At 45.8% G+C, this 25744-nt stretch overlaps 1 protein-coding gene across 4 annotated transcripts in view; it reads right to left on the bottom strand.

Annotated features, from left to right (window-relative positions):
* axl (AXL receptor tyrosine kinase) overlaps nt 1–25744 on the bottom strand; it is a 231020-nt gene that overhangs the window by 102739 nt on the left and 102537 nt on the right. For all 4 annotated transcript variants that reach the window (XM_080181969.1, XM_080181965.1, XM_080181966.1 and 1 more), the window contains exon 7: nt 8327–8510. In XM_080181969.1, the coding sequence (XP_080038095.1) occupies nt 8327–8510 (184 nt within the window). The remainder of the gene's footprint in view (nt 1–8326; nt 8511–25744) is intronic.

Below are 25744 nucleotides of genomic sequence, written 5' to 3'. Positions count from 1 at the left end.
TACATATTTTACCCACTAATCCTCTCTAAGCTATGGATCTATGGTCAGTTTAGCATGGCCAATCAACCTAACTAAAGCATCATCCACTCCTCAATGATAACAGCATGGTGACAGAGTGGTTAGCACTGCTGCCTCACAGCACCAGGGACCCGGGTTCAATTCCGGCTTCAGATCACTGTCTATGTGGAGTTTGCAAGTTCTCCCCATGTTTGTGTGGGTTTCCTCCGGATGCTCCAGTTTCCTCCCACAGTCCAAAAGATGTGCTGGTTAGATTGGCCATGCTAAGTTCTCCCTCAGTGAACCCAAACAGGTGCCTGAGTGTGGCTGCTCAGAGATTTACACGGTAACTTTATTACATTGTTAATGTAAGCTTACTTGTGAGACTAATAAACAAACTTTTAAGGTATTGTGTTTTTAAGTGTTGTTTTAATGGATAAATATTGGTTTGGACACCGGAGTGAAAAACGCCTGCTTCTCAACAAATACTCTCAGAGTTATTTATGACCAGGTCTGAGTAATCACTCATTTAAAAATTTGACAATGCAGCACTCACTGAGTGGCTCACTGGAAAAGTAAGCATGGATTATGGAACGTGAATCTACAACCTGCTAACTCAGAGCAGAGGATGCGATCATCTGATCTAGAAGAGGCACTAATGTAGAGGATGAGAAAGCGGGGGACAGGCTGCGCAAGTCACTCTTTCATTTCTCTTCAAAGGATGATAGCAGAGGAATGAACTGGGGACACCTACCTAGTTTCAACCTTGTACTGGACACAGGGCAACAGAGGATGGAATAACCAGAAGCTGCCAAGCATGGTTCGAGTTCACCATTCAGTCTTGACCTAGCGAGCTCCGCTGGGGGATTGGGCATGTCCTAGTCCCCCACAATATTCATGGAGTCAATATCACAAAGACTTTTTAAATTTATTTATTGTCACAAGTAAGCTTACACTAACACGGCAATAAAGTTATTGTGAAAATCCCCACACTCCATCACCTGTTTGGGTGCACTGAGGGAGAACTTAGCCAACACACCTAACCAGTACATCTTCTGGAGTGTAGGAGGAAACCAGAGCACCTGGATAAAACCCATGCAGACACGGGGAGAACGTGCAGACCCGCACAGTGACCCATGTCAGGAATTGAACCCCGATCCCTGGGGCCCTACCGAGCCATTATAAACCACGTGGGGGAACATTTTGAAAAGTAAGTTCAAGCGGTCCTCTTCATGACCCCCTTGTGAGCTATTTATCCATTTACCCATTACACACTGAACAAACAGAGAGTTAATTGACAATTTTCCACTTTCCTAAATAATCTTTTTCACTATGCCTCAATAAAAGTGAAAATCATCCAGGCACTTTAAAGTATCAGTGTGAGAAACTGCAAACACTCGTAATCTTTTGTAAATAAACATTAAAATTAACAGCATAGATCAGGGAGCCAGGGCTGGTAATCAGGGAGTGTTTTCTCTGGGTCTCCGGTGTTCTACTACTCGAACGAATGTCCGGACCATCTCCTTCTAAGACTTCACCTTCCTCAAGGTCTATGTCTCTCTGGAGAGCCAAGCTATGGAGAGTGCAGAAGACCACCACAAGATACTCGCAGGGGAAACTCCAGGGAGTCACCTGACCAATCCATCCACCAGTCCTGAGCCCTCTGAACCTGCAATGCTCAGTTGAGAGTATTGTCCAGACTTGGAGGAGGGCTTGGTATTGGTATCAGACTTGGTATCAATGGGTGCTATTCTGGTTGGCGGTTGGTGACTAGTGGAGTGCCCCAGGGATCGGTGCTGGGGCCTCAGCTATTTACCATTTATATCGATGATCTGGAGGAGGGGGCTGAGTGTAGGGTGACAAAATTTGTTGATGACACGAAGATGAGTGGAAAAGCAAATTGTGTGGAGGGTGTGGAAAGTCTGCAGAGGGATCTGGATAGGCTGAGCGAGTGGGCGAGGACCTGGCAGATGGAGTACAATGTTAGCAAGTGTGAGGTTATCCACTTTGGCAGGAATAATAGTACGAGGGATTACTATTTAAAGGGCGAAAAGCTGCAGCATGCAACGGTGCAGAGGGACCTGGGGGTCCTTGTGCATGAGTCGCAAAAACCCAGTCTGCAGGTGCAGCAGGTGATCAAGAAGGCGAATGGGATGCTGGCCTTTATAGCGAGGGGGATAGAATATAAAAGCAGGGAGGTCTTGCTGCAACTGTACAGGGCACTGGTGAGGCCGCAGCTGGAGTACTGTGTGCAGTTTTGGTCGCCATACTTGCGCAAGGATATTTTGGCCTTGGAGGGAGTGCAGAGGAGGTTCACTAGGCTGATACCGGAGATGAGGGGGTTGGACTATGAAGAGAGACTAAATAGACTGGGTCAGTACTCGGAGTTTAGAAGGATGAGGGGGGATCTATAGTGACATATAAGATAATGAAGGGGATGGATAGGGTAGAGGTAGAGAGATTCTTCCCGCTTAGAAAGGATAGCAGGACTAGAGGGCACAGCCTCAAGATAAGGGGGGGAGCAGTTTAGAACGGAGTTGAGGAGGAACTTCTTGACTCAAAGGGTGGTGAATCTCTGGAATTCTCTGCCCGTTGAAGTGGTGGAAGCTACCTCGCTAAATATATTTAAGTCACGGGTAGATAGGTTTCTGATAGACAGGGGAATTAAGGGTTACGGGGAGAAAGTGGAAAAGTGGAACTGATCCACTTCAGATCAGCCATGATCTTATTGAATGGCGGGGCAGGCTCGAAGGGCGAGATGGCCGACTCCTGCTCCTATTTCTTCTGTCCTTATGTTTCGAGCATCTTTATCTGAATGATGCAGTTGCCTGGGAGATGCCATAGAGGTCCAAGCAATCCTTAATAATCCAGTGGGGAAGAAATTCAAGGCCACAGTTACCTTGCCTGTTACTGGCGGTGCATGTTATTCAGAAGTGTGAGGTTTGAGGTCCGCAGCTGAGCAGATGTCATTTGCCCAGGGACTCACATGGTGGGATTTTTGGGCTGCAAGACTGGAAAATCCCACCCAAGATCAATGGACCTTTGCATCGTCTGCCTCCCGAGGTGGGCGGGAAGGGAACATTTCACCCACAGTCTCCTTCGACATTACTTCTCAGTCATATCTAGATTTTCTCAGGTTTGCCTGTAGACCCTGTGCTCAGAACAGTGCCTTCCCCTTTGTGGGCCTCGACCCTCTCCCCCCAGACCCCTGACGCCTGGTGCTCTGTCCTCCCTGTACAGGCTGGAGCTCCTCACCTCCACTGGCCTCGGTTTCAGAGGGAGCAGCTCCCATTTCCAGCTGCACACTTCCTGATGCTCAGTTAGAGTCCAGGCAGCCTCATGCACTGCCCCAATGTCCATGTGATTCTACCCAACCCTCCCTCCCTCCCGAACCGATAAAGTTCTCAACTATGACTCCTGTGTCCTGAGGACGTACACCCTTCCAAACCTCCACATCTCCCTATCCGAGTCGTTTCGAGTTGTTGTGAGGCTGGCAGCTCCTAAATACCAGAAAATGGAAAAGAATTTAAAGATGGGCTTTTAACATCCGCCTAACACAATTATTTTGCCAGTTAAAGAGCGTGCGTGAGTTTGGAGGCTGGCATTTCCATCCCATAATCTGACAAGTATTCCTGACATTGGCTCCTCCAATTTGGCCTAAATTGGATCACAAAAGTCCAGCCCTGTGCTGCCGTTGTTAATCAAGAATGAACATGGGGACAGGAGACGTCTATTTAGCCCCTTGAGCCTGTACAGCTATAGAACCAGACTATCCCTACAGTGGATTATGCGACCATTGACAAACCACAAAGACAGCGGCTCTCATTGGTGTGAGCTCTGTTCATACTTCCCTGACCAGGAAACTCTCATTCGAATGGGTCACCATTCACAATAAAAACCATCTTTGAACCACTCCATGCTCTAGAATCATGGAATCTCTACACTGCAGAAAGAGGCCACTCAGCCCATCAAGTCTGCATCAAATCACCGACAGCATCTTACCCAGGCCCTATCCCTATAACCCCACATAAAATTGCTTTGCTAATCCCTCAAAACTACACACCCTTTGACACTAAGAGGCAATTTAACACGGCCAATCAGCCAAACCAGCACATCTTTGGAGTGTGGGAGGAAACCGGAGCACCTGGATGAAACCCAAGCAGACATGGGGAGAATGTGCAAAGTCTATACAGACAGTGACCCAAGTTCCTGGTGCTGAGGCAGCAGTGCTGACCACTGACACTGTGCTGCCCTCCACTGTGCTACTTGGTCACTGTCACCAAGTCTGGTCACCATGAATCTAGTCAAAAAGAAAAGAAAAGTGTACAAAAGGTTCGGGGAGCTCGCTAATATTAGGGATCTAGAGGAGTATAAGGCTTGTAGGAAGGAACTTAAGAAGGAAATTAGGAGAGCCAGAAGGGGTCATGAGAAGGCCTTGGCAGATAAGATTAAGGAGAATCCTAAGGCATTCTATAAATATGTGAAAAGTAAAAGGATAAGAAGTGAAGGAATAGGACCTATAAAACGTGACAGTGGGAAAGTTTGTATAGAACTGGTAGAAATAGCAGAGGTGCTCAATGAATACTTCGGTGTTCGCGGTGGAAAAAGATCTTGCTGGTTGTAGTGCAGGCTTGTGGCAGGCTGAAAAGCTTGAGTGTGTGGGCATTAAGAAAGAGGATGTGTTGGAGCTTTTGAATAGCATCAAGACAGATAAGTCGCCTGGACCAGATGGGATGTACCCCAGGTTACTGTGGGAGGCGAGGGAAGAGATTGCAGAGCCTCTGGCATTGATCTTTGCGTCGTCGATGGAGGTGGGAAAGGTTCCGGAAGATTGGAGGATTGTGGATGTGGTTCCTATTTTCAAGAAAGGGAACAGGGATAGCCCAGGAAATTACCGACTGGTGAGTCTGACCTCAGTGGTTGGTAAGTTAATGGAAAAGATCCTGAGGGACAGGATTTATGAACATTTAGAGAAGTTTAGTGTGATCAAAAGTAGTCAGCACGGCTTTGTCAAAGGCAGGTCGTGCCTTACGAGCCTGGTTGAGTTTTTTGAAAATGTGAGCGAACACATTGATGAAGGTAGGGAGGTGGATGTGGTTTATATGGACGTCAGCAAGGCATGCGATAAGGTCCCCCATGCAAGGCTTATTGAGAAAATGAGGGGGCATGGGATCCAAGGGGACGTTGCTTTGTGGATCCAGAACTGGCTTGCCCACAGAAGGCAGGGAGTGGTTGTGGATGGGTCTTTTTCTGCATGGAGGTTGGTCACCAGTGGACTGCCCCAGGCATCTGTTCTAGGACCCTTGCTGTTTGTGATTTTTATAAATGACCTGGATGAGGAAATGGAGGGATGGGTTAGTAAGTTTGCCGATGACACGAAGGTTGGTGGTGTTGTGGATAGTGTGGAGGGATGTCAGAAGTTGCAGCGTGACAGATAGGATGCAAGACTGGGTGGAGAAGTGGCAGATGGGCTTCAAACTGGATAAATGTGTGGTGGTTCATTTTGGCAGGACCAACGGGATGCAGGAGTATAATATTAGGATTGGGAGGCATGCCTTATGAAGATAGGCTGAGGGAGCTGGGACTCTTCTCCCTGGAGAGATGAAGGTTGAGAGGTGACCTGATAGAGGTTTATAAAATGTTGAGAGGAATAGATAGGGTGGATTCTCAGAGACTATTTCCCAGGGCTGAAATGGTCGCTACGAGAGGACACAGGTTTAAGGTGCTGGGGAGCAAGTACAGAGGAGATGTTAGGGGAAAGTTTTTCACTCAGAGGGTGGTGAGTGAGTGGAATCGGCTGCCGTCAGTGGTGGTGGAGGCGAACTCGCTGGGGTCTTTTAAGAGACTTCTGGATGAGTATGTGGGACTTAATAGGATTGAGGGTTATAGGTAAGCCTAATAGGTATGGATATGATCAGCGCAACTTGTGGGCTGAAGGGCCTGTTTGTGCTGTAGTTTTTCCTATGATTCTAAGTCACTGGTCACTCAGTCATTGGTCACCAAGTCACCGAGTCGCTGGTCACTCAGTAACCGGTCACTCGGTAACCGGTTACTGGTCACTCGGTAACCGGTTACTGGTCACTAGGCATCAGTTTGGGGGATGATTCCAGCTTCATTTTTCTACAAATACCTGTTTTGACTTGTTCCTGTTGAAGTTGCCGTTGACAAGACCCAGCCAATCATAACCCTTCCCTGGAGAATTAGCAAGGGGTAACACGGTTTTGTAAAGGGGAGGTCGTGTCTCACTAACTTGGTCGAGTTTTTTGAGGAACTGACGAAGATGATTGATGAGGGTAGGGCAGTGGATGTTGTCTACATGGACGTCAGTAAGGCCTTTAACAGGGTCCCTCATGGCAGACTGGTGCAGAAGGTGAAGTCGCCTGGGATCAGAGGTGAGCTGGCAAGGTGGGTACAAAACTGGCTCGGTCAAAGAAGGTGGAGGATATCAGTGGAAAGATGTGTTTCTGAATGGAGGGCTGTGACTAGTCGCGTTCCTGAGAGATCAGTACTGGGACCTTTGCTGTTTGTAACATATTTCCAAATGATTTGGAGCAAATGTAACTTGTTTGATTAATAAATTTGCGGACAACACAAAGGTTGGTGGATTTGCGGACCATCAGAGGATACAGCAGGATATCGGACAGTTGGAGACTGGGCGGAGAGACGGCAGATGGAGTTTAATCCAGACAAATGTGAGGCAATACATTCTGGAAGGTCTAATACAGATAGGAAATATACAGTAAATGGCAGAACCCTTAAGAATATTGATAGGCAGAGGGATCTGGGTGTACAGGTACACAGGTCACTGAAAGTGGCAACACTGGTGGAGTAGGTAATCAAGAAGGCATAAGGCCAGGGCACTGAGTTTAAAAACTGGCAAATCATGTTGCTGCTTTATAGAACCTTAGTTAGGCCGCACTTGCAATATAGTTTTCAATTCTGGTTGCCACACTACCAGAAGGATGTGGAGGCTTTGGAGACAGTACGGAAAAGATTTACCAAGATCCAAAAGAGGAAATGCTGGAAAATCTTACCAGCTCTAGCAGCATCTGTAAGGAGAGAAAAGAGCTGACACTTTGAGTCCAGGTGACCCTTTGTCAAAGCTCAAAGATTTACCAGGATGTTGCCTGGTATGGAGGGCATTAGCTGTGAGGACAGGTTGGAGAAACTTGGTTTGTTCTCACTGGAATGAAAAAGGTTGAGGGGCAACTTGATAGAAGTCTACAAGATTATGAACGGCATGGACAGAGTGGATAGTCAGAAGCTTTTTCCCAGGGCGGGGGAGTCAATTATTAGGGGGCACAGGTTTAAGGTGTGAGGGGCAAGATTGAAAGGAGATTACAAGGCAAGTTTTTTTTTTACACAGAGCGTGGTGGGTGCCTGGAACTCGTTGCTGGGGGAGGTAGTGGAAGTAGTTACTTTTAAGGGGCGTCTGGACAGTAGGATGGGAATCGAGGGATATGGTCCCCGGAAAGGTCGGGAGTTTAGTTCAATCGGGCAGTATAGTCGGTGCAGGCTTGGAGGACCGAAAGGCCTGTTCCTGAGCTGTAATTTTCTTTGTTCTTTGAGAGTTAGTATGTAAAGAATTGCATTGGTATAGCACCGAAGGATATCCCAAAGATCTTTACCACCAGTAACGTACTAGTTTTATCAAGCAGTCACTGTGCCGCGCAGGAATGGAGCAGTTAATTCTCACACAAACACTCCAGAACGGGTAATCTGTTTTCAGGTATTAGTTCAAGGAATCATACATATTTATATAAAATGTTCCTCAATAGTCAATCTACCAATATTGTGAAATGAAAGCTCAATTCAACATTTCACCCTAAAAAACATGACCTCTGATAATATAGCATTGCTCTGGAAGCATCAATCTGAACTCAGAAGTTTAAATTTTATTTACTAGGGCCACAAGTAAGCTGACATTAACACTGCAATGAAGTTACTGTGAAAATCCCCTAGTCATCACACTCAGGCAGAGTTTAGCAAGGCCAATGCACCATAACGGCATGTGTTTTGAACTGTGGGAGGAAACCAGAGCACTCGAAGGAAACCCACGCAAACACAGGGAGAACATGCTGACTTCACACAGTCACCCAAGCTGGGAATTGAACCCAGGTCCTTTGTGCTGTGAGGCAGCAGTGCTAACCACTGTCCCATCATGCTGCCTTAGAAGTCTTTGATCTTCAGATTTAAGAGGCATGAGTGCTACCCAAGGAGACAAAGTTGAATGTCTGAAGCATGTACATTGAGCTCATTCCCTCCCCAATCCAAGCACAGCCCCTCTACCCCAGGTTTTCTGGAGAATTAACAGTATTTCCACCCTCACCTCCTTCAGATGTTTGTGCTGTCACCCAGCTGGTCCATGGTGAAATGCCAATCCCAGTGCTACAGGCCAACCGGATTTTATAATGTGAGTACGGTGTCAACCCTCTGATCACATGGCTGAGGGGTGGGATAGAGACATCTTCCAAATAGATCTCTTGGCTGATGTTAACTTTGGACAATTCGACCTGAGAAAGCAAACAGGAAAAGCAAACGTGTCATTTTCAAAAATTAAATGCTGTCCCCCACAATCTGGCCCCATTCACGTGTAAAGCAAAGTTTGCTGAAAAAAAAAACAGAAGTGGTCACTGAGGAAAGGAAGTTACACAACAATGTTCCACATCCTTCAACCCATGTAAACAAAGTGCCTTACAAGTCGAAACTTAGGAGTATATGTGGGCAAAGGACAGTTCATGATTCCTCAGAAATCGAATCTCAGCTCATCTTAACTTGCTTTTGTGTTCGGTGCTGACACTGTCTCCTCATTCCCTAGGTTTCTGTTTCCAGATCAACTCAATTCAATAAATTATGATTCAACTCGTTCCTCCAATACCCTTTTCAGCCCCTGTACCGGCTATACTGAGGCCTCAAGCCCGCCTGGGAGTGGTATTATCACTAGACTGTTGATCCAAAAACTCAGCTCATGCCCTGGGGGTCCGGGTTCGAATCCCGCCAGGACGGACGGTGAAGTTTGAATTCAATGAGAACTATCTGGAATTAAGAACCTACTGATGACCATTAACCATTGTTGATTGTTGGGAAAACCCATCTGGTTCACTCATGTCCTTATCCATCCTGGCCTACACGTGACTCCAGAGCCACAGCAATGTGGTTGACTCTCAACTGCCCTCTGACATTGCACTCCTTCTCAAGGGCAACTAGGAATGGGCGATAAATGCTGACCAGCCAGCAATGCCCAGGTCCAACGAATGAATAAAGAAAACCTAGGCCTCTCAATTTCCTTTATTCTAGAAGGCCCAGAGTGCAGCTCCATATCACTTACTGCCTTCTTACCCACATGACAGGCTGACAGGAGGCTGATAGGTAGCAAAGGCCAGTAAGAGTCTTCCATCAGGGAGTGAAAATTCAATTTGATCCACTTCAGGATAATTTAGCAAAAACTCAAAATGATTCTGAGCCAGAAGCTTGAGTCTCATGGACACCCATCAAGAGAGACAAACAGCATAATTCAAGTATATTTTGTAGAGTCAAAGCCAGTCTGCAGATCCTGGAGAAACTGACCCAGATTTTCTGCACTGAGGTGAGTGGCTTGAATCAGGAAATGTCCTGATTTGCTGGAGCCGCCTGGGCAGAAAGGCTCCAAATGTCATGATCTTCATTCTGGAAAGGGGGTGGTGGGTTTGGGATGATCCTGGAAGCATCCAAGCTTGCATAATAAATCTACTGAGTCCCATTGGAGTTCTGCTTAAACCTGTTCTCATTAGACATGCTTGGCTGAGAGGCCAGTCTCAGAACAGGATTCTACTTTGATAACTTTGTTGTTCTTCATGCAGTTTCATTGATCAATGTCCGTGAGTTTATTTCTATAAAATTACGAGATGGGAAGCGTTTGACGCCTCCGTCATTAACACTTTTATGGTCTGTTTGACACTCTCATAGAGTTGTGGAAAAAGTAATTACCTTTCAAATGAAGATTTGTGAACAGTTCTTTTTGAGCAGTTCCACACATGCCATTGTTATTATATGGCTCATTGCTTCTATAGCTAATTTATACTGGAAATGAGTGTAGAGGGTAAGGTGTAAATATGGGGGCTATGAGGTGCTGTAGGGATGGATGGAGCCACGAATTGAAGAATTGAATGGAAGGGATATGGACGGGAGGTGGGGGTTTGGAAGGGGGTGAGGGGGGGGGGCAGTGGGGAGGTGGTCCTTGAACTACAGGTGATGTTGAAGCTGGTGTAATTTCACAAACTATATTAAGATGAGGGAGGAGGGATACCATCCGCTGGGAAGTGCAGGGGTGTGGGTTCAGTACAATGCCCATGAAAATAGGAATGCTGGAAATGGGGCTGCAATTCTTGGGAATGACATTTTGAAATTGCACTTCATCTGTACTAATCAAAGAAAATCCAGCCCGCTATATAGTTTTGGCACGATAGTTATCGGGAACAGTTATACACGTGCTGGCTCTCAAGGTATAGTTACAGAGGGACTGACTCTGGTCAGAGTACAATTATATAGGCAATGAATCTTGTTGGGGTCGAGTTATTCAGGCACTGTCTGCCAGAGTAATTATAAATGCACTGACTCTGATTGGGGTACAGTTACACTGGCACTGGCTCTTGTTGGATACAGTTATTCAGGTGCTGACTGTCAGGTATAGTCAGAAAGGCAGTGGCTCTCATTGGTGTGAGATCAATTCACAATTAGTTGACCTCAGTCGAATGGGTCACCATTCACAAGGAAGAACATCTTTGAACCACTCTGTGCTCTTTAAGCCAACTTTAAGGGCATTCAAATGGTCAGTGGATAGGCATATGGATAACATTGGAATAGTTTAGGTTAGAGGGTCATTAGATTGTTGAGGCGGCCAGTGGAACCATCGAGGGCCGAGGGGCCTGTACTACGCTGGAATGTTCTATGCTCTAGAATCATAGAATCCCAATGGTGCAGAAAGAGACCATTCAGGCCATCAAGTTGGCATCAAAGCTCTGACACAGCACCTTACCCAGGCCCTATCCTTGTAACCCCCTATACTTGCCCCACTAATATCCCCAACCTACACATTTTGGAACACTAAGGGGCAATTTAGCATTACCAATCCACCTAACCAGCACATCTTTGGAGTGTGGGAGCAACCCTCAAGCATCTGGAGGAAACCCACGCAGACATGGGAAGAATGTGCAAACTTGGGGCAGCGCAATGGTACAGTGGTTAACACAGCCTTACAGGCCTGGGCTCACTGTGTGGAGTTTCACAACACCAGGTTAAAGTCCAACACGTTTATTTAGTAGCACAAGTTTTCAGAGCACTGCCTCTTCATCACCAAATAAATCTGTTGGACTTTCACCTGGCATCGAGAGACTACTTACTGTGACTACCCCGGTCCAACACCGGCAACTCCACATCATGTGTGGCGTTTGCACGTTCTCCCCGTGTCTGCGTGGGTTTCCTCTGAGTGCCCCGGTTTCCTCCCACAGTCCAGAGATGTGCAGGTTAGGCTGATTGGCCATGTTAAATTGCCCCCGAGTGTCAGGGGATCAGCAAGGTAAATATGAGGGGTAATAGGAATGAGGCCTGGGTGGGATTGTGGTTGGTGCTGACTCAATGGGCCGAATGGCCTCCTTCTATACTGTAGGGTTCTATGATTCCAGACAATCACTCAAGGTAGGAATTGAACCTGTGACCTTGATGCTGTGAGGCAGCAGCGTTAATCACCACAGGCTCTGTTTTTGTTTTCAGGCACTGATTCTCAGGTTACAGATTAACAATACTGGCTTTCATTGCGGGAAAGTTATATAGTAAAAAGTCTGACGACACCAGGTTTTAGTCCAACCGATTTATTTGATAGTAAATTCACAAGCTTTCGGGGTTAGCCCCTTCGTCAGGTGAATGGAGAGTTCTGGCCTCGGACAGAGCATATAAAGCACAGACAGTTTAGAGATTACTGATTAGAATGCGAATCTTTACACCTAACCTGCTGTTCAAGACCTGAAGTGGCTGACAATGTGAGTGGAAGGAGCACTGATCACAGGTTAAAGAGATGTGTATTGTCTCCAGACAGCACAGTGAGTGAGGTTTTGCAAACCCAGGCAAGTCACGGGGGTTACAGATAGTGCGACATGAACCCAAGATCCCTGTTGAGACCGTCCTCATGTGTGCGGAACTTGGCTATCAGTCTCTGCTCAGCGACTCTGCGCTGTCGTGTGTCGTGAAGGCCGCCTTAGAACATAGAACATAGAACATTACAGCGCGGAACAGGCCCTTCGGCCCACAATGTTGCGCCGACCAGTCTTATTTTTAAAAAAAAACATTGACCCACTAATCTAAACCAATCCCTTTTCGTCCATAAACCTATCCACCAATCTCTTAAACGCCCCCAAACTAGGCTTGGAGAATGCTTACCCGAAGGTCAGAGGCTGAATGCCCGTGACCACTGAAGTGTTCACCAACAGGAAGGGAACAGTCTTGCCTGGTGATTGTCGAGCGATGTTCATTCATCCGTTGTCGTAGCGTCTGCATGGTCTCCCCAATGTACCATGCTTCAGGACATCCTTTCCTGCAACGTATCAGGTAGACAACTTTGGCCGAGTTGCAAGAGTATTTACCGTGTACCTGGTGGATGGTATTCTCACGTGTGATGATGGTATCCATGTCGATGATCCGGCATGTCTTGCAGAGGTTGCTGTGGCAAGGTTGTGTGGTGTTGTGGTCACTGTTCTCCTGAAGACTGGGTAGTTTGCTGCGAACAATGGTCTGTTTGAGGTTGTGTGGTTGTCTGAAGGTAAGAAGTGGGGGTGTGGGGATGGCCCTGGCGAGATGTTCGTCTTCATCAATGATATGTTGAAGACTCCGGAGAAGACTTCTCCACATTGTCGGCCACTTTAAGACTTGAACAGCAGGTTAGGTGTAAAGATTCGCATTCTAATCAGTAATCTCTAAACTGTCTGTGCTTTATATGCTCTGTCCGAGGCCAGAACTCTCCATTCACCTGACGAAGGGGCTAACCCTGAAAGCTTGTGAATTTACTATCAAATAAATTGGTTGGACTGAAACCTGGTGTCGTCAGACTTTTTACTGTGTTTACGCCAGTCCAACGCCAGCATCTCCACATCAAAGTTATATAGGCCGTGGCTTTCATTAAGGGAAAGTTATCCAGGCACTTGTTACCTGCCAGTGCCTCGCAGAAACACATGGACATCATTGAATTTGTTCACTTTCCCTCTTCATGCATTTTGCAGGGAAATCTCACTGGGCAGGGAAACCTGCTGCCAAGTCAGATAGAGACCTCCTACTTCCTATCATCACTCTCAGGTCCCAGGGGTTTCTATAGCTTTAGTTCACTCTCCAAGTACAACGCAGCCTGTTCCTATAGGATAAAGATTGAGTAATATGCCTCAATTCAGTGAATGAAAGGACACAGGGGAAACTCACTGTGAAACTCCAGAATAGAGAAGTGAAAGAGATGAGTTCACAAATTCGATCTATTCATTGACCTCACTAACCCCATTGATGAAATGCTGTATCCTGCTCATCTCCTTGGACACTTTGAGAGAGAACTTAACACTGCACTTTCTGTTTTACAAACGGACAGTCAGCAGAAAGTAGAGAGCCGGGATAAATGGGACTTTTTCAGGTTGGCAGGATGTAACTATTGGAGTTCAGTCCTCAGGCCCCAGCAATTTACAATCTATATTAATAGGGAGCGGTACACAGGGTGGACAATTTGGAAGGATCATGTAACAAGACACTGTGGGTAGAGCTCAGAAACAGGAAGGGTGCAGTCACTATGCTGGGGGTGTACTACAGGTATACTTCAGGGGGTATACTCCCAACAGCCCGCTGGAAGTTGAAGAACGGATATGTAAAGAGATTCTGGACGGGTTTAGAAAAAAATAGGGTCGTTGTAGTGGGAGACCTTTAATTTCCCTCATATAGACTGGAAATCCCTTAGGGTTGGGGGTCTAGATGGGGAGGAATGTATAAAATGTGTCCAGGAAGTTTCTTTTGGAACAATATGCTGATCGTCCAACTAGAGAGAGAGAGCTATATTGGACCTAGTATTGGGGAATGAGCCTGGTCAGGTCAAAGTTTCAGTCGGGGAATGTATGGTGAACAGTGAGCACAATTCTGTAAACCCAGCAGGGAATAAGGAAGGCAAAAGGAATCTTGGAATTTATTGCTAAAGGAATAGAATATAAAAATAGAGAAGTGTTGCTGCAACTGTACAAAGCATTAGTGAGACCGCACTTAGAATATGGTGTACAGTCTTTGTCCCCTTACTTGAGGAGGGATGTAGTTGTCTTAGAGGCAATTCAGAGGAGGTCCATTAGATTGATTCCAGAGATGAGAGGTTTGTCTTATGAAGGGCATAATCAAGGACCCCATGCACCCCGGACATCAAATCAAAATCAAAGGGAGATTGGGTCTATACTGCCTGAAGTTTAGAAGAATTAGAGGAGATCTAATTAAGGTGTACAAGACAATCAGGGGATTGACAAAGTAAACGTGGAGAGGATGTTTCCTCTTGTAAGGTAACCTAGAACAAGAGTTTTAGGATAAAGGTGACACATTTAAAACAAATGATGAGAAACTCCTTCTCTCAAAGGGTCATGAGTCTGTGGAATTCACTCCCCCATGGTGCAGTGAATGCTGGAACATCGAGGAAATTTAAAGAAGAAATGGACAGATATTTAATTAGTAATGGGTTTGAAGGGTTATGGTGAACGGGCAAGAAAATGGAGTTGAGGCCGAGATGAGATCAGCCATGATCATATTAAATGGCAGAGCAGGCTAAGGGGCCGAATGGCCTACTGCTGCTCCAAGTTCTCATGGTGTCAATGTGAAACTACATTCAAGATTACAGATTAATTTATTCCGTTCGCATCAGTTGTTACGTTACACATAGTTTCAGAATTCAGCTTGTCTTTGATCTCTGAAGCAAGGCTCTATCATTCTGGAGAGGCAGTTTTGCAGACTTAGACTGTGGGCACATTCCACTCGAATTAGATCCCACTGTCTCTCACGTTAATAAATTCATGCGCTTCATAGCAAAACTAAATGTCCAAAGACCAGTATTTACTCAGGGTTGAGCTCCTACTCCAGATTGACATTCCCAGTTTAATAATGAGGGTGTATTGAACTCACTCATGGAATCAGGAGGTCTACAGCCCTTCAGCCCATCGTGTCTGTGCCAGTCAAAGACAAACCACCTTACTATTCTAATCCCATTTTCCAGCAATAGCTTTGTAAGCCTTGGCATCGTAAGTGCACATCTAAATACTTCTTAAATGTTATGAGGGTCTTTGCCTCCACCACCCTTTCAGGCAGTGAGCTCCAGATTCCCACCACCCTCTGGGTGGGAAAGGTTTTTCTCACATCCCCTTGAAAACTGCCCCTAACTTTAAACCGATGCCCCTTAGTCACTGATCGCTTCATCAAGGGGAAAAGTTTCTTCCTGTTCACTGGAAGGTCAGAGATACAGTTCTTTAAGACGGAACAATAGGCCAAAGACACACTTTCCTTGTCAGGCAGAAGCAAAAGATCCCAAAGTATCAGAGGAAGAAAAGCAGCCGAGTTCTTCCCGGTGTCGTGGACAATGTTCATTCCACAGCCAATAGCACTTAAAGTAGATTATCAGGTCAATATCACATTGCTGTGCGCAGCAGTGACTCCAATTCACAACTACTTCATCAGCTGTTTAGATCTTTTGAGAAATCCAGCACACAAGGAAGCTTCTACAGAAATGAACACATTCAGTAGTCTGGACTTACAGCAGGAAGGCCAGCAACAGACTGGGTTTGTGCAGCTCAGTAATGTTTTGGATAGAAATTCTCTCTTTCAGATGACTTACACCTTGTGAGAATTTAAAGATTAAGGAAGAGATAGGAACAGCGCTTACGGGCTCTGCACTGAACGTACAATCTTGTTTATGGAAAGACTTGAGGTGTTCTCTTTAAAAGCAGAGGCGGTTATATTGAGATGTTTCAAATCATGAAAGGGTTTTGATGGAACAAAATAACTAAATACTCTTTCCAGTGGCTGAAAGCTTGCTAACTGGAATCCAATTTATTAAACAAACATTCAAAATAAACAACACACGTCACTGATCCATTTTTACATGAATATCTCATGAATCAGAGCTGTTAACAATAGTTTACTCAGAACATTTTTTGCAGTTTGTTCATGGCACTTTTTTTACTCGTTTGTACAACGTTGGTGTTGCTGGCTGGCCAGCATTTATCTTCCTTTGCTCGTTGCCCTTGAGAAGGAGGGGGCGAGCTGCAGTCCATGTGCTTTGAGATCTTTGCCCAACATTAGGAGGTCACCAGGGAAGGATGGCAGTAGGTTATGGTGTTGTGTATAAACACATGATTAACATCTATCAGAACAGGAGTGAGGAAGTGTCTCCAAATGTGTGGCAGTAATTTTCAGCTTTTTTGTTTTAACATTTGTTTTCGGGATGAGGGCTTTGTGAAAGGTCACATTTCTACACATTCCTATTATTGCTCATAACTGTTCCATTTTTATTCTCCAATTTTCCCCATGTGGAAAGTCTGTTTGATGGGTTAGTTTTAATTCAATAAGCAACACTTTCTCCACCTGTGCCAGAAGACCATGGAGTGAAGACCCACTTCATAGACTTGAGCACAATATCTAGGACTTTCTAATTTTGCAGTGTCTCAGGATTCATTCACTTTCCTTGAAGAGTTTTGCCACCCATTTATAATCACAGATCAATATTCAAAGATCTGGTCAAGACTCCTGGCTCTGAGCTACTTTCACTTCCCCAAGATAGACTAGACAGGATTGAGTTCCCCTAAACTAGACGGGATTGAGGTACATAAGGAGGAGGCGTTAGCAATTCTTGAGTGTATGAAAATAGATAAGTCCCTTGGACCGGATGGGATTTACCCTAGGGTTCTCTGGGAGGCTAGGAAGGAGATTGCAGAGCCTTTGGCTTTGATCTTCATGTCGTCATTGGCTACAGGTATAGTGCCGGAAGACTGGGGGATAGCAAATGTTGTCCCCTTGTTCAAGAAGGGGAGTAGAGACCATCCTGGGAATTATAGACCGGTGAGCCTTACTTCTGTTGTGGGCAAAGTTTTGGAAAGAATTATAAGGGATAGGATTTATAATCATCTAGAGAGAAATAAATTGATTAGGGATAGTCAACATGGTTTTGTGAAGGGTAGGTCGTGCCTCACAAACCTTATCGAGTTTTTTGAAAAGGTGACCAAAGAGGTGGATAAGGATAAGGCAGTTGACGTGGTATATATGGATTTCAGCAAAGTGTTTGATAAGGTTCCACATGGTAGGTTACTGCAGAAAATGCAGATGCATGGGATTGAGGGTGATTTAGCAGTTTGGATCAGGAATTGGCTAGCTGATAGAAGACAGAGGGTGGTAGTTGATGGGAACTATTCAACCTGGAGTGCAGTTACAAGTGGTGTACCTCAAGGATCTGTTTTGGTGCCACTGCTGTTTGTCATTTTTATAAATGACCTAGATGAGGGTGTAGAAGGATGGGTTAGTAAATTTGCTGATGACACCAAAGTCGGAGGAGTTGTAGACGGTGAGGATGGATGTTACAGTTTGCAGAGGGACATAGATAAGCTGCAGAGCTGGGCTGAGAGGTGGCAAATGGAGTTTAATATGGAAAAGTGTGAGGTGATTCACTTTGGTAAGAGTAACAGGAGTACAGAATATAGGGCTAATGGAAGGACTGTTAGTAGTGTTGATGAGCAGAGAGATCTCGGGGTACATGTGCATAGATCCCTGAAAGTTGGCACCCAGGTTGATAGGGTTGTTAAGAAGGCGTATGGTGTGTTAGCTTTTATTGGTAGAGGGATTGAATTTTGGAGCCATGAGGTCATGTTACAACTGTACAAAACTCTGGTGCGGCCGCACTTGGAGTATTGCGTACAATTCTGGTCACCGCATTATAAGAAAGATGTGGAGGCATTGGAAAGGGTGCAGAGGAGGTTTACCAGGATGTTGCCTGGTATGGTGGGAAGGTCTTATGAGAAAAGGCTGAGGGACTTGAGGTTATTTTCATTGGAGAGAAGAAGGTTGAGAGGTGACCTAATTGAGGCATACAAGATGATCAGAGGGTTAGATAGGGTGGATAGTGAGAGCCTTTTACCTCGGATGGTGATGGCTAACACGAGGGGACATAGCTTTAGAACATAGAACATAGAACATAGAACATTACAGCGCAGAACAGGCCCTTCGGCCCACGATGTTGTTTTAAATTGAGGTGTGATAATTATAGGAGGGATGTCAGAGGTAGGTTCTTTACTCAGAGGGTAGTAAGGGCGTGGAAGGCCCTGCCTGCAGCAGTTGTGGACTCGCCAACTTTAAGGATGTTCAAATGGTCAGTGGATAGGCATATGGATAACATTGGGGTAGTTTAGGTTAGAGGGTCATTAGATTGTTGCACTCCGGGTGCTCTGGTTCCCTCCCGCAGTCACATTCCAACCATCATCTTGGATATTGAGTTTGTGTCTAATTTGCCCTGTTTGTGAACACAGCTCCTCACTCATCTGAAGAAGGAGCGAGACTCTGAAAGCTCGTGCTGCCTAATAAACCTGGTGTTGTGAGACTTCTTATTGTGTTCCTCCCACAGGCCAGAGATGTGCAGGTTAGGTGGATTGGCTCAATTGCTAAAATGACACTTAATGTCAAGGGGATTAGTAGGATAAATACGTAGGGTTATGGGGATGGGGTCTGGGTGGGATTGTTGTCAGTGCAGCTCAAGTGGCCGAATAGCTTCTTTCTGCACTACAGGAATTTGATGATTCTATTGTTTTAGGAAAAAAATATTGACCCATGAAACTGGGAAAACTCCTCTTCCTGTCTTTAAAATCCTACCACGGGATATTGGTTTAATATCAACTGCACAGCATTGCCACTGCACGGGGTTTCTCTACGGGGGACTCAAATCCACAATCTCTCGACTCCAAGGTGATAGTGTTTGCACTCAGCCACAGCCAATGAAAGCCGAGTGCCAGTTGAGACCAAGTAGCAGCTAGAAGTTTATCCATGACAATGTCACGGTTAGACGTCCAGCAGCCGAGCAAGAGAAAAGGCCTCTGAGGAACCAGAGCTTACAGCACAAAGCAGTAGGAAAAGTATCTGCATCGGTGCAGACTCAATGGGTCAATGGCCTCCTTCTGTACTGTAGGATGCTAAAACCAACACTAAAGCAGCCCAGTGTCCCCTTAACACACCCCACTCCATATTCGTCAAATAGAACTGCACTTGGATCATAATCCAGCAACACAGATGAACAGATCATGACTTGGTTGTGACTAAAGGTCCTTTCTGATTCTTGGTGTGCAGAGAAAGCACACGTTTCCTGTCAGACTGAATGAGACTATTTACAGGGTTTGGCCAAGAGCCTCAAATAACTGACCGATTATTTCCGTTCTTCAATCTGTCAGGGAGAGTGATTTTTGAACAGGAATGATCAACACCATGCAACATGGGCATTTACAATGTTTGCCCTTCAGTTATCATTGACACTGCATTCAGGTGAACTCTAAAGCTGTGGCCTTTAAAAAGGTTATTTTTGTCAAAACTTATGTTTTTTTCCTGAACCCTGGGATCATGAATTCAGGTCTCACTGCAAAGACTCTGCACACAATCCCAGCCAAGTGACTGTAGTATTAATGTACCATCTTTCAAATCATATGACTAAACCATCTGTCCTCTCAAGAAGAAGTCCATTATTACAGGAGTATTAGATTCATTGAGATGTTTTCAGAGACCCCGATGGTGAGGACGGTATTCTTTTCTCAACACTCTGGGACTCTCCTTACAGAAAAAATAATCTGAGTGTATTTGTTCACTGTTTCTTGCCATATCTTTCATCACTTCCCAGCACCATCATCCTCAGTGGCACTGGTTTCACCTTCCACATTTAACCAAATCACAGCAGCTTATCTGCTGTCTGACAGAGTGCCAGTTGTCCTCAGTGCCTGTCACCTGATCCTGCCCCCTCCTGACCCCAAGTGAGAGTGACTGCCCTTGATGTCAAGGCAGAATTTGACAAGTGTGTAGCATCGAGGAGCCCCAGACAAACTGGAGTCAATAGGAAGCAGAGGAAAACACTTTGCTGGTTGGAGCCATACCTGGCACAGAGGAAGATATTATTGGAGGTCAATCATCTCAGCTCCAGAACATCCTCAGGGTAGTGTCCTCACCCAACCATCTTCAGCTGCTTCAAATCCCTTCTTTCCATCATAAGGTCAGAATGTTTCGTACTATTTGCTGCTCCACAGATACTGAAGCAGTCCATGTTCAAATCCAACAAGATCTGGCCAATATTCAGGCCTGGGCTGGTAACAGGCAGGTAACCTTTGTGTACCACATGTGCCAGGTAATGACCATCTCCACAAATCTAACCATCATCCTGGAAATTAAATGTTATCCCCATCGATGACTCCCCCACTATCAACACCCGGGGGGTGACCAGAAACTGAACTAGAAAGTCATATAAATACTGTGGTGGCAACAGCAGGTCAGAAGCTAAGAATCCTGAGGCAAGTAACGCATCTGACTCCCAAAAGCTTGACCACCATCTACAAGATGCCAACAGCTTCCAAATCGAGGCAGGTAAACCTAGAAGAACAACGGCAACAGATACCTGGGAACACCACCACTGGGAGTTCCCCTCCAAGTCACTCACCATCCTGAGTCGAACAAAATCGCATTCTTCTGTTGCTGGATCAAAGTGCTGGAACTCCCTCCCTAATAGCACTGTGACTGTATCTACATATTAAAGACTGCAGTGTTTCAAGAAGGCAGCTCACCACCACCTTCTCAAGGGCAATTTAGGGACGGTCAATAAATGCTGGCATAGCCAGTGGTACATACATTCCAGGAAATAAATACATCAAACCTCCTGACTTCACCTTCATTTCTCCATATTCCTGAAGTTCCAGCAAATGCTTAGCTGCGCAAATAGAAAGAGTGAAGTGAGCACCAGCTGCCACCCTCACCACCTCCATCTGCTCCTGGTAGGATGCCACCGGGACCTGATTTTAGTTATAAGGAGGGGCTGGATAGACTGGGACTTCTTTCTCTGGAGCGTGTGAGGAGAGAGGTCTCAGAGTAAAAAGGGGCAGAGATCAGTTAGATAGTCTTTTCCCAAAGCTAGGGGAGGCTAAAACCAGAGGCTTAAGCTGAGACCGGAGATACAAAAGTGTCCAGAGGGGCAGTTCTTTCACACAGAGGGTGGTGAGTGTCTGGAACAAGCTGCCAGAGGTAGTAGTAGAGGTGGGAACAATTTTGTCTTTTAGAAAGCATTTAGACAGTTACTTACACGGATAAGGTGGGTATAGAGGGATATGGGCCAAATACGGGCAATTGGGACTAACTTAGTGGTTAAAGAAAGGAGCAGCATGGACGAGTTGGGCCGAAGGGCCTGTTTCCACGCTGTAAACTTCTCACTGGATAACGCTGCTCACCTCACCTTCATTTCCACATCTATCCCTGATCTCAGCTCAAAGGCTCTGCTGCCTAAGCAGCCTCCTGTTGCCTCCTCTCCTCTCTCCAGCCCAACACCATCAGCTGTACTGCACTCCTTGTCCTTGGATTGGTTCTCAGAGGCTCGTCAGCTTGTGACCAGATGAGCGATGATGCAGATGGAGAAAGCAGCAGGAGAGAAACAGCTTTTTAAGGAAAGCAGGCAGACAGATGCACAGATTTATGATGTAAGTATTGGATGATGAACAAAACATTTTTAGCAGTGGAGGTTTTGGCGAAGACTCCAGCGAAAGGGCACTTATTTTACCCTGGGTCAAAGATAAAGGATGGCTGACCTCTGACCTTGCAAGTTTGAACTTTGCAAGTGTATGAAAAGCTGGAACCGACGCCAGCACCATTCTCACCTAAACAGTCTCAGGCAAATCCCCAAACAACCAGCCATTCACTCAGCGGCAGTGATTAGACAAGTGGAAAAGTTTCTAAATATTACTCAGTGTTTGGCGAGCTTTGAGAAATCTAAGTCACATTAACTTTTCACTCACCAAAATATAGAGTTCAAAAAATAAACAAGGAAATTCAAGAGCAGCGATGACAAATTGAGAGAGAAAACAGAGATAGAGAGAGGTAGAGAAATAAACAGGGAGAGGCAGAGAGAAAGACAGAATGACAGACAAGGACAAAGAGAGTCAAGGAGGGATGGAGAGAGGCAAATACAGAGAGACAGGGAGGGACAGACAGAGGCAGAGTGTGAGAAAGAGAGAGGCAGAGAGAGAGGGAAACAGGATTTGATTGGATTTATTATTGTCACATGTATTAGTATACAGTGAAAAGTATTGTTTCTTGCACATTATACAGACAAAGCATACTGTTCATAGAGAAGGAAAGGAGAAAGTGCAGAACGTAGTGTTACAATCACAGCTAGGGGAAGATCAACTTAGTGCGAGGTAGGTCCATTGAGGAGTCTGATGGCAGCAGGGAAGTTGTTTGAGAGTTGGTTGGTGCGTGACCTCAGACTTTTGTATCTTTTTTCGACAAAAGAAGGCAGAAGAAAGAGTGTCTGGGGTATGTGGGGTCCTCAGTTATGCTGGCTGCTTTATAGAGTCTGAGAGATTTACAGCACGGAAACAGGCCCTTCAGCCCAACTTGTCTGTGCCGCCCCCTTTTTTAAGAAACCCCTAAGCTAATCCCGATTACCCACATTTTCCCCATATCCCTCTATACACATCTTACCCATGTAACTAACTAAATGCTTTTAAAATTGTACCCGCCTCTACTCCTACCTCTGGCAGCTTGTTCCAGACACTCACCACCCTCTGTGTGAAAAAATTGCCTCTTGGACACTTCTGTATCTCTCCCTTGCACCTTAAACCTATGCTCTCTAGTTTTAGACTCCCCTACCTTTGGGAAAAGATATTGACTATCTAGCTGATCTGTGCCCCTTATTATTTTATAGACCTCTATAAGGTCACCCCTCAGCCTCCTACGCTCCAGAGAAAAAAGTCCCAGCCTATCCAGCCTCTCCTTATAACTCAATCCACCAAGTCCCAGTAGCATCCTAGTAAATCTTTTCTGCGCTTTTTCTCGTTTAATAATATTTTTCTATAATAGGGTGACCAGAACTGTGCACAATATTCCAAGTGTGGCCTTACCAATGTCTTGTACAAGTTCATCCTGTATTCAGTGTTCTGACCAATGAAACCAAGCATGCTGAATGCCTTCTTCACCACTCTGTCCACTTTCAAGAAGTTATGAACCTGTACCCTGAGATCTCTTTGTTCTGTAACTCTCCCCAAAGCCCAACCGTTAACTGAGTAAGTCCTGCCCTGGTTCAATCTACCAAAATGCATCACCTCGCATTTGTCTAAATTAAACGCCATTTGCCATTCGTCAGCCCAGTGGCCCAACTGATCAAGGTCCCTTTGTAATCTGAGATAACCTTCTTCACTGTCCACTATGCCACCAGTCTTGGTGTCATCTGCAAACTTACTAACCATGCCTCCTATATTCTCATCCAAATCATTAATATAAATGACAAATAACGGTGGACCCAGCACTGATCCCTGAGGCACACCGCTGGTCACAGGCCTCCAGTTTGAAAAACAACCCTCTGGCTTTTGTCATCAAGCCAATTTTTTATCTATTTAACTACCTCACCCTGGATCCCATGAGATTTAACTTTATGCAACAACCTACCATGTGGTACCTTGTCAAAGGCCTTGCTAAAGTCCATGTAGACAACATCAACTGCACTGCCCTCATCTACCTTCTTCGTTACCCCTTCAAAAAACTCAATCAAATTTGTGAGACATGATTTTCCACTCACAAAGCAATGCTGATTGTCCCTAATCAGTCTTTGTGTCTCTAAATGCCTGTAGATCCTGTCTCTCAAAATACCTTCCAAAAACTTACCCACCACAGATGTGAGGCTCACCGGCCTGTAGTTCCCTGCAGGCCTTTGCCAAGGCAGTGGGAAGTGTAGACAGGGTCATTGGATGGGAGGCTTGTTTGCATGATGGATTGGGCTACATTCACGACCTCACACTCAGAACCCTACAGTGCAGAAAGAGGCCATTTGGCCCATCGAGTCTGCACCGACCACAATCCCACCCAGACTCTATCCCCATAACCTCATGCATTTAGCTAGTCCCCATCACACTAAGGGACAATTTAGCATGGCCAATCAACTTAACCTGCACATCTTTGGACTGTGGGACAAAACCGGAGCACCCAGAGAAAACCCATGCAGATACAGGGAGAACGTGCAAACTCCACACAGACAGTGAGCCAAGCCTGGGTCCCTGGAGCTGTGAGGCAGCAGTGCTCACCACTTGTGCCGTCCTTCTGTAGTTTCTTGGGCAGAGCAGGACCCCACACCAAACTGTGATACAACCAGAAAGAATGTTTTCTCTGGTGCATCTGTAAAAGTTGGAGAGAGTCGTAGCTGACATGCCAAGTTTCCTTCATCTTCTGAGAAAGTAGAGGCAGAGAAAGAGGCAAAGATGAACAGAGTGTGGCAGAGAGGGACAGAGAGAGGCAAGGTGGACTGAGAGAGTGTAATGATGCATGTTCATAGACTTCTCAGAAACACAAAGTATTTATTAAATAATGAAGACTGTCTAGAGGTTAGCAGCCCCCAGCTGCCTTAGAGCAGCCCAGACCACAGGCCCAGACCCTACAGATGCCTTCTGCCTGACTTCTGTGCAAGAGAGGACTCCACCTCTTGTGGAGATGAACCAATCTTGGTTCCAACTGGTTCCCAAAACAGGTGACACTCATCTGCTATGTTCCCCTTACAGAGACAATCACCGTGGACAGAGAGAGGGGGACAGACAGAGGAACAGAGGGACAGGCAAGAGAAGCACAGGGAGGACGGGGGAACGGTGAGGAAGGGGGGAGGGGGCAGAGACAAGGGAAGAGTGACAGGGAATTGAATCATCATGGCACTGGGGAGATAGCACAGAAGTGGAAAAACAGAACCCAAATCCTGGACTCCTGCCCTCACTTCTGGCAGCTCCAGTTTTCACTGATAAGGGTGCAGGATTCCTAACCTGGCTGCCTCCATTGCAAAGCAGGATTCTGGCAGCTTCTTAAGGGCTCATGGATCAAAGCATCCCAGAGGATGTGAGACTGTGTGTGGATGAGGGAACCTTCCGAAAGATCACACACCTTACCCACAACCCCCACCGCCCCAGTCACCCCTCTCATCTTCCATACCAACTCAGGGTGTTTCCATGTCCATTCACCCAGTGTAGACCCTGTACGGACAACTGGCCTCTGTAGTAACAATGGCATGTGTGGGAATGCTAAAAATAGCCAGTCATAATTTTTGAATGAAAAAAAGTGGCTCAGTGGTTAACACCACTGCTTCACAACGCCAGGGTTCGATTCCTGGCTGGGATCATTGTCTGTGTGGAGTTTGCACATTCTCCCCATGTCTGCATGGGTTTCCTCCGGGTGCTCCGGTTTCCTCCCACATTCTGAAAGATATGCATTGACCCGAATAGATGCCAAAATGTGACGACTAGGGGAGTTTCACAGTAACTTCATTGCAGTGTTAATGTAAGCCTTATTTATGACATAATAAATAAACTTTAACTGTTGTTACTGAAAATCAATCCACCACAGTATCAATCAAACAACTCAAAACATCAATTGCAGAAACTATGGGTGAGATTTTTCGGCCCCCAGTCACGTTTCCCACCAGTGGGAGGTTTGTTAACGGTGGGATTCTGTGATCCTGCCACTGTCA

Source organism: Carcharhinus amblyrhynchos, unplaced genomic scaffold, assembly GCF_965287045.1.
Source record: "Carcharhinus amblyrhynchos unplaced genomic scaffold, sCarAmb.v2.hapA scaffold_44, whole genome shotgun sequence".
NCBI classification, from domain to species: domain Eukaryota; kingdom Metazoa; phylum Chordata; class Chondrichthyes; order Carcharhiniformes; family Carcharhinidae; genus Carcharhinus; species Carcharhinus amblyrhynchos.
This window is presented reverse-complemented; position numbering and strand designations above follow the sequence as displayed.